Raw genomic sequence first — 19,919 nt, forward strand, 5'->3', positions numbered from 1 at the left:
GTAAATGGACTGCATTTATATAGCGCTTTTCTAACCAGTGCGCCGAAACGCCTTAAAATTCATCCATTCATGCACACATCCCCACACCGACGGCGGTGTCAACCATGTGAGACGTCGGGGAGCAGTCAGGGTGAGGTGTCTTGCTCTTGGACACCTCGACGCTCAGTGTTACCACCCAGTCCGCCCTCCCTCCTGAGCCACACGCCGCCCATATCAACGTCTCGACCTGCGTTCTTGTGTCACTATGTTATCAACAAGTCATCCTTCGATTCCATAACAAACATAACAGCCGGGGTGGCGGTCAGGGCCCTCACCTGGCAGAGGGAGGACAGCAGGGCCCTCAGGTCGGTGGAGAGCTTGGCCAGGGCGGCCCTCTCTCTCTGGACCTCCAGCTCGGGGCTGACCTCGGAGAGCGCGGCCAGGCGGCGCTTCAGCCAGCACAGGGTCTCCTCGCGCTCGTCCACCGCCTCCTGCAGGGCCTGGGGGCCGACGGGCGTACAGGAAGTGAACACACAGGAAGGGGAGGGTAAGGGTCTGGTTAAAGGGGAACCGTCACTCTTTGACGATATAAGAGAGGAACTAAGTCAACTCTGTTCCTGTTTAAAGGCGATCCTGGGGAAGATGGACCGTTTACGTCGTCGTTCCTGGGCTTGGGTTCTCCGTTGGTCTGACGTGAGGAACTACGTTCAGGGTCCAGTTTCTGCACACCCTTTCTTAGGCACTGCGTTGATTACAACAGGTCAGGGGAGAGAGGGGAGGGCTCTCACCTGGAGCGCGGCGTCCACCTGCTCTTGCCGCGTGGGCGAGCCGTCCCCGGCCGTCTCCCTTAGCGACCGGACCTGTCTCCTCTGAGACGACAGCCAATCAGAGAGCTCGCAGAACCTACGACAACAGCGGCAAGATCCAACAAGACAAGAATCAGAACAAGACAAACGGTTCCTCGACGAACCCCAGCGAACGGAAACAAAAATGAGAACCAGGACCCGTCCTGGGACTCACCGGTCGTTCCACTCCCTCCACTTGTCGGGGTGCTGCAGCAGTTTGAGGCGGGTGTTCTCGATCTCGTCCGTCACGGCGGCCAGGTCCCCGGCGGCAGCGCCCAGCGACCGGTGGGCGGGGTCGTTGTCGGGCACCTGCTGGCAGAGCTCCTCCATGACCCTGAGCCACTTCTCGCAGGACGCCAGCGGCTTGCGCTCAGCGAAGTACGCCTATGAGGGGGTGGGGGAAGCAGCAGTGGGGGGGGGGGGGGGGATTGGATCAGTCGGATTCGGTCCAGTGATGTCTCAACATATTTCATCTTTGTTCCCGCAGCCCTGCGGCTAACTCGACTGCTCTCTGGTGAACCCCTTGATGGCGTTCATCCCCGCTAACCCGGCGAACGTCCTTTCTATAAGAAGGCCCCCACCCTGGGGGCCCCCGGTGGCTCACCGGGTACAGCACGTACCATTGAGGCTCAGTCCTGATCGCAGCGACCCGGGTTCGATTCCTGCCCGTGGTCCTTTGCAGCATGTCCTCCCCTCTATCTCACTCTAGCTAGTATAGCGATGCTAAGATTAACCTTAAAGGAGACGCATTATACCACCAGGTGTGAGTGTGATTAGCCCTTAGAAGCCGTTTTGAAAATCTGCGTCTTGTGACATCACAGGTGTGGGTGCCCACCTAGATCTGTGCTGGATAGATGAGCAACGTTTGCTTTAGTCCATTTGGTAGGCTGGTAGACTGATCTGAGCCCCCTTGTGATGTCAGAAGACATTGATGTTTCAAAAGGGCTTGTATACCATGGTGGTATCATATGTCCCCTTTAAAGAAGGCCCCCGTCCTCACCCTGTGCTCCTTGACCACCCGCTCGCTGGTACAGGTACCAGAGAGGGCCTCCATCTCCCGGCTGAGCTCCAGCCGGCAGTCCTGCAGCACCAGCGCCACCCTGCGCTGCTCCACCTCCACCTTCAGACGGACCAGGTGGCTGGGCACCTCCGCCTGGACGTCCTGGAGGGCAGCGGGACGCGAGCGTTAGCGTAGCATCGATCGAGCGTGAAAGGTAGCGTTATGGATTAAAGGCAGTGCGAAGTAAGCCTGAATGTAGCACAAGGTTAGCATAATAGCATGGAGATGGAACTAGGGCAGCATGAAGTTAGCATGAATGTAGCACGAGGTTAGCATTTAGGTAGCATGAGGCATGAAGGTCGCTTTCAGTTAGCGTTACGGTAGCATGACGGTAGCATGACATTACCAAGAGGTTAGCAATAACTTAGCATGGATGTAGCATGAAGGTAGCATGAATGTAGCATGAATGTAGCATGAAGGTGACGTTAGGGTTGCAAGCATAAATAAATAAAATTTAAAAATAAAACAGCGTAAAACGGTGGCCATGTGAGCAGGACCTGACACAGCGCCTGTCCATCGTTCAGTGCGGCGCTCTGTTAGTCGATGTGAATATGCAACATGGCACGCAACGCTTATCGAGTTAATCCATTTAGCTAGCGGCCGCTGATTTGATAGAGTCGGCCGGGACTCCATTAAGAGGCCGGAGGTGGCGGCGTGTTAGGATAATGAAGTATTGACCGGGAGCGTCTCGCGGAGAGCAAGATCGGATGGGAGCGCCCCGACCCCTGACCCCTGACCCCTGACCCCTGACCTTCCAGTGTTTGTGCAGCCGCCGGACGGTCTCCTGCAGCTCCTGCTGCTCCGCCTCGGGCAGGATGTCGGTGAGCTCATCGCAGGCCTTCAGGAACACGCTGAGGACGCGCTGGTCCAGCTGGCTGAAGAAGTCCTGCGGGCGTTCACAAAGGTTCAGTTAGAACACGGTTTTCCATGGAATGGCGGGAATATTCAGGAATTCTGTCATCAAATATCAGGATGAACCCTGGTAAAAGGTAGAGGATGTTTTCAACACATTTTCACACGTGATATTGTTCCTAGTAAGGGACAGACTCCTAATCATCCTTTTTTTAAAGTTTATTTTTGTATTTTTATTAGAGCTGTCAAGCGATTAAAATATTTCATCGTGATTAATCGCATTAATGTCATAGTTAACTCTAATTAATCGCGATTAATCGCAAATTATTTTTCTATGCTAAATATCCCTTGATTCTTTGTCCCATAATTCTTCTCATTTTAATTCTCTTATCAACATGGTGAAGTGCATCGGCTTGCCTTGTGCAAATGATTTTTTATTGATAACAACATTGGCATATACACTGATCAAAACAGGACGATACAAAAAAAGAGCCTATAGTGCAATTAAACGACTGCTTTGAACAAATGTAATTTGAACATAGCAGTCAGGCTACTGCTTCTTTGTTTTGAGCCAAAGAAAAAAAAAAAAAAAAGTTTTTTTTTTTTTTTTTTTTTAATAAAATAATTGCGTTAATCGCGCGATAAAAAAATTAACGCAGTTAAATTTGGTTTGCGTTAACACCGTTAATAACGCGTTTAACTGACAGCTCTAATTTTTATGCTTTATGAGTCTGCTGTGGCCCCTGAAGGGACATGTGTGTTGTGGTGTCCCCTTGTGGCCCCTGAACGGCCATGTGTGCTCCTGTGGCCCCTGAACGGACGTGCTCTCACATTGTGCCTCCTCAGCACCTCCTCCGGGTCCCCGGGGGCCCCGGGTTCCGCCAGACAGTCCTGGGCCGCCCCCAGCACCCGCTCCAGCTCCAGGCGGGACTCCTCGAACCTCCTACGGAGGCAGCCGCCGGCCCCGTCCTGCCGCCGCCACTCCCCCACCTCCAGGACCAGGGCCTGCCGGGACAGGGAGGGCCCCGTGGGCCAGGCGGCTAAGTGTACAGTCTGATGTTCATTAACGGAGAGGTCTTAACGAGAGCGCTGAGTGGCTCTCACCTGTGCCCCAATCTCAGGGTCCATGGGGGGGGGGGGGTCCTCTTGTAATGTGATCAATGCTAATCAGCATTGTGGGTAGTGTAGTTTGTGTGTGTGTGTGTGTGTGTGTGTGTGTGTGTGTGTGTGTGTGTGTGTGTGTGTGTGTGTGTGTGTGTGTGTGTGTGTGTGTGTGTGTGTGTGTGTGTGTGTGTGTGTGTGTGTGTGTGTGAGAGCGAGTGAGAGAGTGAGTCTTTTTCTTTATGCGTGGGCCAACCTGTGCAGAGGCCTGTATCTCGGCGGTCCTCTTCTTCAGCAGCGTCTGGTCGACGTTGTGGAGCACCTTACTGGTGGAGAGCGCTCTCTGCAGGGCGTGGAAGTTCCTCTCGATGACCGACAGGCTGCGCTTACAGCTCTGCTGCTCGGTGAGAAGGTCCTGAGGGAAGGGAAACGACGGCTTCATGTTGGAGGAGTGAAGAGTACGGAGAAATGAACCTTTAGGTGCTGGATTTCGTTTTTGCAGTTAAGAGTTTGTAATAACTTTACGTCTTGCTCAAGGGGTAAATATAGGTAGGTTGTGGACATAGGGATCAAACCCTGCAACCCCAGCAGCCGAAGAATCCACAGTACAATGGACAACACAGGACAATACTGTCGCTGTCTCTGGTTTATATAAACTGGTAGAAGGTTCTAGATCGAGGTTCATCAACCCTTCACCCTGACCACTGAGACCTTCCACCATCAGTTTAGCTTGAGCGCTAAAAGCTTTTGGGCGACGGCCATTGGCCCATGTTGTGGGTCGCCAAGTTTACAATGTATTGTGGGTAATGCCTGCAACGCAAAGTAAAAGTTCCTTGTACAAATTATGCCGAGATGAAGACTCACAGGAAGGACGCGTGGATCGCTTATAAAAAGGTGACGCAAATAACTACACAGCTTTTACGTCAGCCGCAGGCACACTTTGACAGGTGCCATTAACTAACGCTAATTAGCGTTGGGTTGCTCTATACTTTATTAAATTAGCTGCACATTATTGGATAATTGAAACCGCGTTGCGCACCACGCACGTCTGGTTCCTTGACGGGCGGCGGTGATCGGACCGGGCGTACCTGCAAGACCGGTTTGTTCTGGCTCAGGCCGTCTGGGGCCCGAGCCGTGGCGGCGAGGAGGCCAGCCCGCTCCAGGCTCAGGTGGAAGGCCGCCGTGTGCTTCTCCATCTCCTCCAGCAGGGGCAGCAGACCGTGGCACTCCCTCACCAGGGGGGGGCATCGCTCCCGGACCTGGGACATGGAACAGGCAGGACCTCAATACAACGGCTCCAATACAGACCAATCAAATGATGATCTCAAGCCCTGATGATTATAGTTAACAAAGACGATTAAACAATGATTTATAGTAGGTGTATACAAAGTATTTATGTTCAATAATCTAGTTTACAATGGGGACATCTTGCCAGATCATTCCCATCGGTTTACAAAGTATTATTGGGTGCGACTATAAAAAGGGTAGGAATTGTACCGAAACTAAATTAAGGAATCATTATAGATATGGAAATCTATTTCGAAATGGCAACTTGGACCTTCATATAAAATCTTTGTGTGTGTTATAATCAGGTAGGATATTATACCAAAATTGAATGAAGTCATCTTTATAGACATGGAAATCTATTCCCAAATAGCAACTCGGACCTACATTTAGCCTAAATTTATTAAGAGGTCATCTTTCCCTGACACAAAGAGGTAACACTAGTTTGGCTGCTCCAGATGAATCAAGGTTCACCAGAAGTCCACCGGTCGTGTTTCTGTCATCTGTCTTTGGGGCCGTCTGTCGCCTTTCGTGCCTCGAGGCCGTCCACCCACCTTACTCAGTTGACCTTTGGCCGTTGCCATGGCAGCCATCACCCGGGCGCCCTCGTCCGGCGGTGCGTCCTTAGCCAGGAGCTGAGCGCTGCGAGAGACCAGTTTGAACTGGGTCTCCATGGAGACGATCTTCTGCTTGGTGTTCTGACGGTGGAGAGGTGAGCGGGGTTTAGACCAGGCAGGTCGCTTTTTCTCATTTCACACCCGTTCCAGAGTTCATGCCGTGACATGTCGAGACGTGACATACCGTGACATGGCCTTTTATGATACACCAAGTGACATGACAAGGAGGACAATTTGTACAAAGCAATCATATAAATCAATCATACATATACATCAATATGGAAATGAAAACATGAATATTTAATCATGCCTATTCTATCTATTGTATTCTAATCTACTTGTAATATATATATATTATATATATATAGTTTTTTAATATAGGATGATCCAGACTGAGAACCATGGATGTGTGTGACAGACTGAGGTGTGTGTGTGTGTGTGTGTGTGTGTGTGTGTGTGCATGTGCGTGTGTATGTCTGTGCCTGTGGTTGTGTGCATGCATATGTGTGCACGTATCAATGCCTGTGTTTGTGCATGCATGCGCGTGTGTTTGCATGCGCGGGCGTGTGTGCGCATGGGTTTGCATGTGTTTGTGCCTGCGTGCCTGCTTGCGCGTGTCTGCAAGCGTGTACGCATGCGTGCGTGCGTGCGTGCGTGCGTGCGTGCATGCGTGCGTGCGCGCGTGCTTGTGTTCCCCACCTCCACGTCCTGCAGGAAGCTCCTGACGGGGCTGAAGGCCAGCGGCACCGGGGCGTTGAGCTTGCCCTCGGCTGAGTCCAGCAGCTCCCTGAGGGCGGACATGGCCTTCAGGTGGTCCCTCCTCCAGGCCTCCAGCTCCTCGGCGTGGGCGTACTGCAGCAGGACGCAGGGAGACACGCTCAGCACGTCCGCCTTTATTGCCGAGAGCACGGGCGAAAAGCTGCACGTTTATTCATGAATCTCAGCCGTCAGATTAGCCGCCAACATCTGACATTGTATGATTCTTTGAAGAGTTGAACACTTTATTAGCGTTCACATTCGGATCAGAGTCAGGTTTCGGGTTTTAGAATAAAGAGTGAAAAATAATCGGCTGAATCTATTCACACGGCTCCTCAGGCTGTGACGAGCCATTTGAGCTTTTAATGTGTACCTTTCCACGGGGGTAAATTACAATACTAATTAGAGTGAAACACCGCACACAGGAAACGCCACCCTGAAACCAAAGAGGATTTGAATGTCTAAATAACATTCAGGAAGGTAAATATCAAAAACATAGACAGAATTTATTGATCAATTAATTTGGCCATGCCAGTGCCTGATACCGTCATGTTTGTAATGATGTTCCTTACATGCTTGACGTGGAGGAAGAGGTCGCGCCAGCGGCCGTTGAGCAGCAGCAGCTGCTGCTTGAGGCCCAGGGAGACGCTCTCGTCACACGTCTCGATCAGGAAGTTGCCCGCGTCGTTCATGGCCGCGTGCTGCTCCATCATGAGCTGCAGGTTCCTGAAGAACTCCTGGTGGGAGGGGGGGAGACAGAGAGGGGGGGTAGGGGGAGGCAGAGAGGAAGGAGGGGAGAGGGAGGGTGAAAGAAAGGGGGGAGAGAGGGGTGCCAGAGAGGGAGGGAGGCAGAGAGGGGGGAGAGAGAGAGGGAGGCAGAGAGGGAGGATGGTAAGAGGGGGGAAGCATAGAGGGAGAGAGGGTAGTAGGGTGGAAGAAAAGAGAAGAGTGAGGCAGAGTGGGATGAGGAAGAGGGAGGAAAAGAGAGTGAGGGGGTCGAGGGAGGGAGGGGGAGAGAGCGAGAGAGAGTGTTTAAGAGGGGTTAGGGGAGTGATGGAGGGGAGGGGGGATATGGGCAGTAAGTGTGCAAGAGAGAGGGAGACAGGGAGAGAGAAAGGGAGAGAGAGAGACAGCAAGAGAGAGGTTTAACGGCGAGAGTGAGCGTGTGTGTGTGTGTGTGTGTGTGTGTGTGTGTGTGTGTGTGTGTGTGTTTGGTTTGGGGGGGGGGGGGGGGGGGGTAATTAGCGGTAGAATCCCCAGGGAGCTGGTTATTGGCGGCGTGGCGCTGAGAGATGAGGTAGCCATGGTAATCCAGCATCCTAAGAGATCCTCGGTGACATGTGGTAAGTCAAGGGGATCATTTAATACTCAAAGGGGGTATCATTTGATAATTGCTTCTGCTTGGAGGATGCCCCAGTAAATACTTCAAAATGGAGCCCTGCTAGCACTCTGTCTCAATGAAACCCTTCAACCCCATACCCAAACATGTCAATCTGAGGAGTTAATCTCCATCCGGGGGATGGAACAAACAACCAGGAAGCGTGCTCAGCAGAGCCCACGCCTCTGCCAAGCAATCAGCCTGATGGAAGTGGGCGGGGCTCGGCGGGAGCCAATTGGCTGGTCCGAGCTGAGTCCGATGACAACCCAGAAGGCCGCCCTTTAGAGGTTCTGAGAAGGACAGGAAGTGGGCGTGGCCGGGAGGAGTTCACCCAACAATCATCCTCAACCCTTGGCAAATGTTTAAAGGTAATTATGACGCTGTTTTATGGGGATAAATAGGAAGTTATGCAGCATTTTATGATGTCATGCCCACTGCCATGACCCTTTTGGCGGATTGGCCGGACATTGTAATCACTTCATACTTGTCCCAAAACCATCCTAACCACCAAATTCTGTGTAAATATGTGCTCAACATTTTGAGATGAGAACACAGACACACAGATGGAGCGATAATAACCTCCTAGGGGGAGGTAATCGTTCTGTGTTCCTTTGATTGAACTGAACAAGGATCACTGCAGGGTTTCAGTCTGCTGACCGTAATAGTTCAGAGTTCAGAGTTCAGACCCGAGAAGAGACTCGAAAGCTGCTTCAAGTAAAAAGAACATTAGGCCGTCTTAAATCCAGAATAATGTTTTTCACAACAAAACAAAGAAAAAAAATGAACTGAATCCTAAAACTGTGCCAAAAACTAACAAATTAAATAAAATGGAAAGGTAACAATCACAGGGGAAACCGATAATATGGACCAACAAAGGGCGGAAAAAACTGAAGACATAAACACAAGACACACTTCAATGGGAACCGTTATGCTAATGCTATCGTCCAATAGGAGCATACTGGACCATTGACTGGATCATCAAAAATGGCGTCAATGTCAACCTTTTTGGCGGCAACGATGAGCATTACTTTCATATATTATGAGATAGCCGAGCGTGGCGGGACCCCTTTTTAACTAGGGGACAGTCCTTTAACTCGGTAACACAGGCAATTAAGGTTGATTATAACGAAGGTGTACGGCCCCTGGTGGCGGACACAGAAACTACACCTTAACAAACAGGCAGAAGCAGGGAGTGGAACCAGGGACCCTTACCCGCTTGGTGTTCTCCGGCTGGCTGAGGGCGGCCTCGGCGTCCTCCAGCCAGGCCTGGAGAGAGGCCACCGTGGAGCCGTAGCGCTCCCAGTTGGAGAGCACCTCCTCCAGCATGCTCCTCACGCTCCGCACCTCCACGGACAGACTCCTCCACTGGCCCACCACCTCCCGCAGGAACCGCCGCACACCGCACTCCCCCTCCTCCACTGAGGGAGGGGGGGGGGGGGGGGAGGAGGAGGAGGGGGAGGAGGAGAAGGGGGGGGGGAGGAGGAGGAGGAGGAGGGGGAGTGGGAGGAGGAGGTGGAGGAGGATGAGGAGGATGAGGATGAGTAGAAGGGGAGGAGGAGGAGGGCGAAGAAGGAGGAGGGCGAGGAGGAGGGGGAGAAGGAGGAGGAGGGCGAGGAGGAGGATGAGGTTGAGGAGGAGGAGGAGGAGGAGGAGGAGGAAGAGGAGGAGTAGGAGAAGGAGGATGAGGTTGAGGATGTTGAGGAGGAGGGGGAGAAGGAGGTTGAGGAAGAGAAGGAGGAGAAGGAGGAGGGGAAGGAGGTTTAGGAGGATGAGAAAGATGAGGAGGTGGAGGGGAAGGTTGAAGAGAAGGAGGAGGAGGAGAAGGAGGAGAAGGAGGAGGAGGACGAAGAGGATGAGGAGAAGAAGGAGGATGAGAAGGAAAATAATGAGGAGAAGGAGGAGGAGAATATATATGAAGGGACAACCCTGAAACGGCTTATTAAATGTGGTCTGGCAATGCACTCCTGCAAGGAGTCTCCACGATAAAAGTGGATTTAAATGTGCATCAATATTGCAATCTATCTAAATGGAGGAAAATTGCAAAGCCCTCTCTATGATACCATTACTATCACTGTCAGCCCGCTCTCTCTCACACACACACGATATAACACACACACATGCAATAACCCTAAAAGCAACTCTTCGGAATTATCCCTAAATTGAACTGCCAGCTCCAGCCAATCGCAGCGCAGTTTCGGGGGGGCTTCCAGCAGAGTTCACAGCGACTGTGTTTATTTTGATATTTTGGGGTCCACCAATCAAGCCTCAAAGATGTCACGTTCCAGCGCCACCCCTCGCGTCTCTCTCCTCCCTCCCGCCTGTGTTCCCCGTGGTGCCAGCAGGCTGGAACTTAATGAAACCGACGCCCCCCCCCCACACTCCCCCCCCCCCCCCCCCCCCCCAACACCCCCACACCCCCACACCCCCGCTCGCACCCGGAGAGGCAGCAGAAGTGGAGCAGCCGCTAGCTAGCGAACGGGGTCGAATTCCCCGCGGAGCGCTGCGAGTGGAGGAACCTCATTTAGCTCTAGCCCCGAGACTTCGCCGCCGCCGCCGCCCGCCGCCGCCCGCCGCCACCACCCACCAGTCAGACAGAGAGGGCGTGGCCCGGGCACGGCAGGAGAGAGTCTGATTGGCTGCTTGGTTGACAGGGGGAAAGCCACCGCGTGCGGGGAGCGAGGGAGACGGTACAGAAAGAGGGGCAACGTTGTGTGGTTTTAAAAGTGTGTCCGAGAGGGCTTTTAATTTTTTAGTATTAGGGGGAAAATACTGACTATTACATTTAGGGTGTTAAGCAGACGCTTTTATCCGAAGCGTCTTCCAACCGTTCACACATACATTCACACGGACCACGCAAAGCGACAGACAGCTCGTCAGCAGCAGGTGTCTGGCTCAGCAACACCTCGGCACACAGCTAGGAGGAGCCGGGGATCGAACTAGCAACCTCCCGGCTACAAGGAAAAGCACGCTCTACCTCCTGAGCTAGGCCTACTCCCCTACTCGACTCTTTGAAGAATGTGTTAATGAAAACCATTGGATATCAAGGGGGGGGCACGGGGAACCCCGACCCTCATGAACCGCTCTTTTGGATCGATCGGGAGCGCTCACCTGAGGCGTCGACGGCGACGTACTGTTCAGCGGAACGTTTCAGCGACTGGAACAACGCCTCGTAGTTCTCGAAGAGATGCTGCTTCTCCACAAACGTCTGAGGAGGAAGGAAGAAACACGATTAGTTTGGTTACGCATCCGCAGGCCTCCCACTTGGGACCCGTTTGATCTGTTCTGGATCCAATCTGGGATATCTGAAGATAAACTCTGGGAGAACCGGGGATTATTAGTTTCTTTAGAAGACGCAGTGCAGGCGATAAAAGCCTATGTTACGCGATGTTATACAACAGCAATTCTGACGTAACGTTTCCGTAATTTAATCACAGATAAAACGATGATTCCCGGAAGGGAAACGTAGTGAGTCGGTTGGATTCACCGCACTTGAAGAACACGGCGGTCCTCACCACGTAGAATACTAAAACTAAACCCAAAAAAAGAACCAACTAACGTCCTAAAGGGCACGCTATCAAACAATCTCACAGGGAAAACCGTAAATACACAATGGACCCAATTCAACGTGAACCGTCATGCTCATGCTGTTGTCCAATGGGAGAGCACTGGACAATTGATGTCATTGGTCCCGGATTTGAGGTCTGAATTGCTCCGATCGGAAAAATGGCGTCAATGTTCTGCCTTTTTGGCGGCAACGGCACCGAGCCGTTCCAGGACCCCTTTTACCAGGTGACAAGTGCGATACGTAGTCACTACTCAAACACAACTCACACACTACTCACCACGTAGTTGAGGAGCATCTTCTCCACGGACTCCCGGTGGCCGTACTTGATGATCCAGGACTTGAGCTTGGACTCAGCCAGGATGAGGAAGGCCTGGATCTGGTGCTGGTTCTCCACAAACTCCATCTTAGCCAGGTGGACGTTGGACGACGTCGACACAAAGTTAATCCTAAAGCGAGAAGAAAAATGAAAAATATTCACATATGGGACATGCAGCTTTTTGTATACGTTTATTATATTATTTTGAATTGGAACAAAGCCTCTTTGTGATTTGCCGCGGCACTTTAGGAAGTCATTTCTGCTCAAAGTTCTGTGCAAAGTTCGCAAGGGAAAAGGAAGAGGGGGATGGAGAGGTAGTCGGAGAGGGAGAGAGAGAGACGGAGAGGAACTGGGAGAAAGTGGGAAAGAGGGAGAGGGAGAGGGAGGTAGAGAGAGGGAGTGGGAGAGGGAGACGGAGAGAGAGAGAGAGAGAGAGACGGAGAGGAACTGGGAGAAAGTGGGAAAGAGGGAGAGGGAGAGGGAGAGGGAGACGGAGAGAGAGAGAGGGACAGGGAAGAGGAAGAGGAGGAGAGTGACAGAGAGGGAGAAAGAGCGAGAGAAAGAGAGGTAGAGGGACTGAGAGAGGGAGGCTTGGGGAGGTCTACCTTTCGGCTAGGTCTTGGAGCTGCTCTGGGGGCACAGGCACCCCTTCAACACACCTGTCCTGGTGAATCTTCTGGAAGGACTGTTGGTGGATCTCCAGGCTCCTCAGCACCTCCTGAGACAGACGGCGGACACGGCCACGGTCAGACCAAGGAGCTCAGAGGAACACAGGACTGATACTGTGTACGGCATGTTTTGTTCTTTGCATCACTCGAGTATTTCCCCTTGTTCTCGTATTTAGTGTGAGAATGTACGGTTAAAAGGTTGTGTTTACATCTGCGCATGACAATGACAGTCAGTCGTTGACATCAAGCGAGGTTGCAGCGAGTTACACCAAGAAACAAGGCATACACACTCGTCATTAGAGTCACTGCAGTTGCACGTCACCAAGTTTCAGGTGGACCGAGCGCAGAGCAGTTATACGAACAATAAACACATGAATCAATAAACAAATACATAAACTCATTCATAAATACATCATTAACAAATAGTTGAGAAATGTTCAACTTTTCAGGCAGCGACGGTTCCGTCGGCCAATCAGATCGCGTAACCATATTCAAACACGCCCTCCGTCATCCGTCGACGGACATGTTCAATGTGAACGCGGTGTGAGTCAGTAAGTAAATCAGCAAAACAAAAAGAACAGAGTGTCTTTCGGACGTTTAACCGAATTAACGTCCTCCCCTGTCCTGTCCTGTCCTGACTCTCAGGGCCGACCTTGTGTTCATCAGGGGGGGGACGGTGCTGACCTTGTGTTGCTCTAGGGCTCGGTGGACGGTGCCGGTTGTCTGCTCGTGGGCCTGGGGGGCCGGGGGGATGTCCTGCCGCAGGGCCTCCTCCGCCCGGTGGAGCCACACCCCCACCTGGCCCAGGGGGGCCGGCAGGGACCGGTCCAGCTGGAGGTGCCAGTCCAGGAGCTGTGTGCAAGGTCAGAGGTCAGAGGTCACAGATCAGAGGTCAGAGGTCAGCGAGAAAGGGGGAGAATCGTGTGAAACACATTGCTCTTATTTATGATATTTTTATTTTAGATTAGATCATATTTTAGATTAGATAATTGTTTTCATTTTCTTTTCTTTTTTTTACTTAAGCGGCGATCTCTAAGAATTTAATGTTAATAAATGTCTGTTGGGTCTCTATCGCTGGATGAGGGAACACGATGGTTACTGAGCCTATGGAGCTGGAACTGGGCGTCGTTGGCGACGCTGTGCGGGAAGAATTACCGCTTATTGCCACAGGGGTCGCCAAAGAGAACAAAACGAAAACCTGTGACTTTTTCATTATTTCTACCAAAACATTGTGACAGTTACCTGCAGTAAGAATGTCCATTGACTTGATCATTTTAACAACAAAAACACATTTCAATAATTCATATCCCAACTTTTATTACAATGACTATCTAACCCCAAAAGAGAATATTCCCTCATTTGCATCTCTGGTTTTCTCTCTGGGGGGGACGGGGGCGTTACCCTGTTGGAGACCCGCCCCCAGGTCTGTTTGACCAGCGCCTGGTCCACGGTCAGCATGCCGTCCTTCTGGCTGGACTGCAGCGCCGCCTCCACCTGCCGGCTCCTCACCTCCAGCTGGACGCGCAGACGCTTGAAGGACTGCCCGGCAACCGAGGAGACAGGGAGTGGGGTCATGGTATTGATGGTATTCATAATGGAGGTGGAGGATCATCTTCACCATTATCACAATGTCATGATCATCATCGTCACAATGTCATGGTGACGATATTATATATGGAGGAGAAGAAGAGGAAGGAGAAGAAGAAGAAGAAGAAGAAGAAGAAGAAGAAGAAGAAGAAGAAGAAGAAGAAGAAGAAGAAGAAGGAGAAGGAGAAGAAGAAGCATCCTCATCCTCCACATTGATGATGACAATACGACGTTGTGAAGATGATCATGATCATCACTATCATCCTTATGATTTTTATATTAAATATCACATTTCATAAAATTTTCATAAAAATTTCATAAAATGATCATTACGATTAGCATCAAGCCTCCATATTGTCTATCTAATTGTACCAACATATAGATTTCTATAAAACAAAGCCATTTCAGCCATGAGTTTTCCATCACGCCGGAGCCAAGACTGCTGCCCTGAATCAACGTAATCCCCCCCCCCCCCCCCCCTCCCTGCTCACACATTCAGAGGAGGAGAAGCTAATTGCCTCTGAATCGGCCGTCCCTCGGTGGCCTTTCATTCTCCGCCATAACAGCTCTAATATGGCGGGGGAGGCGGGGGCTAGACCCCCCACGCAGCTCAATGTGGGATGGGTCCTGAGGCTGGGCGGGGTGAGGGCCCTGATTGGTCGAGCCTACGGCCAGCACCCGCCCCCTTCCCATCCCCACGGTGGGAGGGCGCCTGATCAGTCTGATAATGACATCGTCGGGGGCGTCGCGCATGTGTTGAGTCAGTGTGTGTGTGTCTGTGTCTGTGTGTGTGTGTGTGTGTGTGTGTGTGTGTGTGTGTGTGTGTGTGTGTGTGTGTGTGTGTGTGTGTGTGTGTGTGTGTGTGTGTGTGTGTGTGACTATGTGTCTGTGTGGGCCAGTGTGCAGATATGTCTGTTTTTGTCAATCTGCCAAAATGATGGACTCGGTCTGATTTGGAATTGATACACAAAAAACACCCACCAACACACAATCAAACACACACACACAAAGACACAAAGACACACACACACACACACACACACACACACACACACACACACACACACACACACACACACACACACACACACACACACACACACACACACACACACACACCATTGAGACCCACAGACAAGCCCCTGTCACCTGGTACTGCTGGGTGAGGTTGGTCTCTGTGTCCCTGGCCTGGGTGACGTCCCGGTCCAGCTGGTCCAGCCACATCTTCATCTCCCGCAGACCCTTGCGACGCTCTCTCTGGTGAGAAAGAATGCGTGTGTGTGTGTGTGTGTGTGTGTTTGTGAGTGTGTGTGTGTGTGTTTGTGTGTGTGTGTGTGTTTATGTGTGTGTGTGTGTGTATGTGTTTGCACATGTTCGCGTGTGTGTGCACGTGTGTGTGTGTGTGTGTGTGCGTGCATGTGTGCGTCCACATGTGCATTTGCGTGCATGTGCGTTTGTGCATGTGCGTGTGTGTAGAGGAGGAACAAAGGAGAGAGCAGAGCAGATGGGTTTGAGGGATGGATTCAGACGGATCATTTTGTTTCGGAGGGAGTGGAGGCCGTTCGGGGAGCGGGGAGGCAGGGCTAGCTGACTTTACGCGGTTATTACTCTGTGCGGGCTGCTGGGACTAAGCCTCTCAGTGCCCAGCAGCTCAGAACCCATCTCAGGAAGACGCGTTTGAGTGTTGGGAGACCCCCAGCTCATATTTCTGAGGAGTTTTAAACGACTGGGGATAATTCCGTCCCACCAGTCAGATAGCTGATTCAATTTGAAGAGCTGTTGGTTTCAGCGGTTCCCCCTCTTGCCCTCGTTCAGGCCCGTCTGGTGTCAGACTCCGTCCTTAATTCAGGGGGAAGAGTATTGAAACGCGACCGGATTATTCTCTGAGCTGAGATCCAAAGCATCCAGTGTTCTGCGGCGCGGTCGATAAACAACCGACCTTCTGACTTCAGCTCTCAACACAGAAAACGGGCGCTGTGCCCGTATATTCAAGTTTTTTCACTCAACGTCTTTTGACAGCCAACGTCAGGAAGTTCATTGTTCCACTACGCAACAAAATCTCAAAGCAAGTCACACAAAAAAATCACAAAACAAGCAGAACGATCCCCGTGTTTTGGTTTTAGTCAAAAGGGACACGGCACAGCCTGACACACAAAAAACAAGACAAACAACAATTTGTGCCCGGCCCGGTGATATGATATCTGAGTCCGTTATTCCTGGGAAACAGGAATAAACCGGGTGTCTGTCCCACTGTACACGGGAGCGTCCATCGCCGGGGGCGACCATTGTCATGGTAATAGCTTCGGCAGCCTGGGCGCTAGGCTAGCGCGGCAATGGTAATAAATGGTAATACGATCACATCCTATTACACCGGACCTCCGTGTGTTATTGTCTCTCAGACAGCCTACACCAGAACCAACCCCCCCCCCTGCCCCGGGGAAGATAAGCAGCAGATATGACATGGTGTCACTCCGAACAACGACATGTGACCATGTGGGTCGCCCTCGTCGACGCGCCGCGAGTGTGGCATAGCGCGAGGCACAGTGGGATAGGGATTTTATAAACTAACAAAACGGGAGGTGTGTGTGTCGGCGGGGGCGGGGCATGCGGGTGTCGGGGGGGTTTGTGGGTCAAACTCGCCCTCTGGGTGCGTAACCCACGACGACCTACCTCCAGCATGTCTTCTATAGTGCGGGGGGCGAGGGGACGCTGTAGGACAGAGGCGGGCAAGACAACCACAGCAAGGAGGTCACAGAGACACTGAGGCACAGAGAGAGGGGGGGGGAGAGAGGGGGGAGAGAGGGAGAGAGAGAGAGAGAGAGGGGGGGAGAGAGAGAGAGAGGGAGAGGGGGGGGGGAGAAAGAGAGAGAGGGGGTGAGAGAGAGAGAGACAGAGAGATGGAGAGAGCGAGAGACAGAGACAGGGGGAGAGAGAGAGAGATGGGAAGAGAGAGAGACAGAGACAGGGGGAGAGAGAGCGAGAGAGAGAGAGTGAGAGAGAGTGGGAATGAATGCAAATATGCACAGAAGTATGTACCGCAGAGAATGTAAAGGAGACGACAGTTCAAGACCTGGGTCAAACAGAAGATTATCATTCACTATTTAATATTTTACATAGCAGACGCTTTTATGCAGAGCGACTTAACAGTGATATCTGCTTTGGATTTTAGATATATTTGGACAGAAATAAATGGAAGGGACTTCGCCAAATCACAGTGATTTGGATAATATACTAAAATTGATATAGACTAGAATTATTCTTTGTGGGCGAAAGAATCTTCTAATGAAATCCAAAAATGGCCAAAAAGTAACCCTAACCCTAACCCTATTTGAGCCAGGTCTTGGCCTTGACTTCGACCGATGACCACCTAAAGGAGGGGGTCACCGGTCGGGGTTCATGAGAATGAGTTAGTTACCAGTAAGCCGACAGAGAGCCTGCAGGAAGAAGAAGTAGGAGGGAATGAGAGGGAGAAGGAGAAGAGGAGGAGGACAGAGGAAAGGAGGAGTCAGGTTACCTCCTCCTCGGTCTGCGAGTCGGACTCGCTCTGCATGCGGTCGGGGTGGTGCTTCAGGAACTGAGCCACATAGGTCATGATGGACTTCTCGTCCGGTTTGTCCACGTCCACATCTGCGAAAGACCGTCAGAATCAGAACCGAGAACCACAGTCGGAGTGCGTTCCTCATTGCCGGTAGGTTTGTACATACTTAGCCCAGAAAGACAGTATAAGTATCAGTATTAGTATAGTATGAAAGACAGTATGTATGTTAGCATGTTAAAGATATTAATGATGTACAATGTGAAGTATAATGTACAGTGTTGATGCATTCAAGATTTAATTGGTTGACAAAAGTTACAACAATGTTCTGAGTTCAAATAAGGAGTCAGGATCAATGGCTGTTGGCTGTTGATAATTAGTTTAGTGACAAAAGATGTCAAAACCAGATGTCAATCAAGAGGCCTGCAGGGTTGACATCCGCTGAGAGACATCTTGAATTAGAGTCAAATGCTACGGCTCCAGAAGGGATGGTACGCTGAGACCCTGCTTTAGTTACCCTGCTAATGCCCCCAATAAACCTGGTTTGGTTGAAGGGTTATCTACAGATGCAATTTGGCACTTTTCCATCAGAGAGAGAGAGAGAGAGAGAGAGAGAGAGAGAGAGAGAGAGAGAGAGAGAGAGAGAGAGAGAGAGAGAGAGAGAGAGAGAGAGAGAGAGAGATGTATGTACAGCAGAGAACATTTCTTAAAATATAACATTTACATTTACTCAATACATGTTGTTATACCTTCAGGGTCCAGTAGCTGTGGAATGCCCAGCTTGGTCTCGGCCAATGAGAAGGCTTCCCTCAGGTTGTCCCGGTTGGGCCGTCTCTGTATGCGGTCCAGGTCCACCAGGCTCGGCCGCAGGGCGTGGATCACCGCGAAGAACGCCATCCCCGTCCGCCAGCTGGGCCCGAAGTCCTTCACCTCGATGCCCAGGTGCCTGCAGAGAAAAACCATCCAGCGACAGAGCGGACTCAGTGGAAGGTTATGACCGAGGTCAGCCCTGTTCAGCATCGAGAAGGGCGTATTGATGCTTGGAAAGGGGTTTAAAAAGATTTATAGAATTCCATATATTTCGATTCAATATGAAATTTGCTAAATGGTGATTTCTCCTTCAGCGGATGACCTCAATGTTTCACATTTCATTGTGTTTCCCTTCTTGTAGCAAAGTAAAATAAGCACAGTCATCGACATTGGTGTCACCTTTGACCTTTGAACAGTCAGAATATGTCATCGACATTGGAGTCACCTTTGACCTTTGAACATGAATGTCCAAGCATCAACATGCTAAGCTAACGCTAACAAGCAGCCTGGGCCCCTTGGGCTCCCACGTACTTGGTGGCTGTGTGCTGCACCCATCGGAGCAGCGCCTTCCTGGCCCCGCCCTGCGCTGGGGGGAGGAGCTTCCTCTTGACGGGCGGGCTGGTGGTGTCGGTGCTGCTGTTGGAGCTGTCCATGGAGGAGGAGCTACCGGACAGGGCCGGGAGACTGCTGGTCAGCTCCTCTATCTGGGGTGGGGGAGGAGAGGGAGGAGGGGAGGGGAGGGAGAGGGAGGAGGGAGAGGGGAGGGGAGGGAGAGGGGAGGGGAGGGAGAGGGAGAGGGAGAGGGAGAGGGAGAGGGAGAGGGAGAGGGAGAGGGGAGGGAGAGGGAGGTGAGGGTGTGGGAGAGGGATAGGGGAGGAGAGGGGGAGAGGAAGAGGGAGAGGGGAAGAGAGGGGCATAGGGAGAGGGGAGGGAGATGGAGAGGTGAGGGATAGAGAGAGGGAGAGAGAGAGGGAGGGAGAGGAAGGGGAGGGAGAGGGGGAGAGGGAGAGGGGAGGAGAGGGGCAGGAGAGGGGGAGAGGGAGAGGGGAGGGATAGAGAGAGGGAGAGGGAGGGAGAGGGAGGAGAGGGGCAGGAGAGGGGAGAGGGATAGAGAGAGGGAGAGGGGGAGGGAGGGGAGGGAGGGAGAGGGAGCAGGGAGATGGATGGAGGTAGTGGGAGGTCGATGGGGATTGGTAGAGGAAGGGGGGAGGGAGAAGGAGGGAGAGTGGGTGCAGGAGAGAGAGAGATAAAGTGGGGAGGAGGGGAGTGGACAGAGGAGAGAGGAGAGAGGAGAGAGATAAGTGAGAGGCAGTGGATGGAGAGGGGGAGGGAGAGAGGGGAAGAGGAGGAGAGGCAGAGGGAGAGGGGGGAGGGAAGAGAGATGAGAGGAGAGAGGGGAGAGGGATGGAGAATAATAGAGAGTGCAGAGAGAGCGAGAGGGAGGTAGAGGAAGGGAGGGAGACAAGAAGACAGGTACAATACAATGTGATGTTATTCTGTACAGTATCCCCGCTGTATGCTTTATTCATGCCCTGGTTTATTTATTTAGTGATCTGTATATATGTA

At 51.8% G+C, this 19,919-nt stretch overlaps 1 protein-coding gene across 1 annotated transcript in view; it reads right to left on the bottom strand.

Moving 5' to 3' along the window:
- Positions 1-19,919, bottom strand: part of LOC115534854 (nesprin-1) — a 70,871-nt gene that overhangs the window by 20,597 nt on the left and 30,355 nt on the right. The window contains exons 7-27 of the mRNA XM_030346134.1: positions 18,885-19,057; positions 18,293-18,489; positions 17,523-17,635; positions 15,158-15,265; positions 13,823-13,960; positions 13,106-13,273; positions 12,359-12,471; positions 11,715-11,883; positions 10,981-11,077; positions 9,085-9,290; positions 7,067-7,231; positions 6,438-6,590; positions 5,676-5,819; positions 4,926-5,096; positions 4,094-4,252; positions 3,568-3,741; positions 2,636-2,770; positions 1,825-1,986; positions 1,000-1,208; positions 768-882; positions 315-479 (exon numbers count right to left, since the gene is read on the bottom strand). Coding sequence (XP_030201994.1) covers positions 315-479; positions 768-882; positions 1,000-1,208; positions 1,825-1,986; positions 2,636-2,770; positions 3,568-3,741; positions 4,094-4,252; positions 4,926-5,096; positions 5,676-5,819; positions 6,438-6,590; positions 7,067-7,231; positions 9,085-9,290; positions 10,981-11,077; positions 11,715-11,883; positions 12,359-12,471; positions 13,106-13,273; positions 13,823-13,960; positions 15,158-15,265; positions 17,523-17,635; positions 18,293-18,489; positions 18,885-19,057 — 3,234 coding nt within the window. The remainder of the gene's footprint in view (positions 1-314; positions 480-767; positions 883-999; positions 1,209-1,824; positions 1,987-2,635; positions 2,771-3,567; positions 3,742-4,093; positions 4,253-4,925; positions 5,097-5,675; positions 5,820-6,437; positions 6,591-7,066; positions 7,232-9,084; positions 9,291-10,980; positions 11,078-11,714; positions 11,884-12,358; positions 12,472-13,105; positions 13,274-13,822; positions 13,961-15,157; positions 15,266-17,522; positions 17,636-18,292; positions 18,490-18,884; positions 19,058-19,919) is intronic.

The sequence above is a fragment of the Gadus morhua genome, chromosome 21, assembly GCF_902167405.1.
Source record: "Gadus morhua chromosome 21, gadMor3.0, whole genome shotgun sequence".
NCBI classification, from domain to species: Eukaryota; Metazoa; Chordata; class Actinopteri; order Gadiformes; family Gadidae; genus Gadus; species Gadus morhua.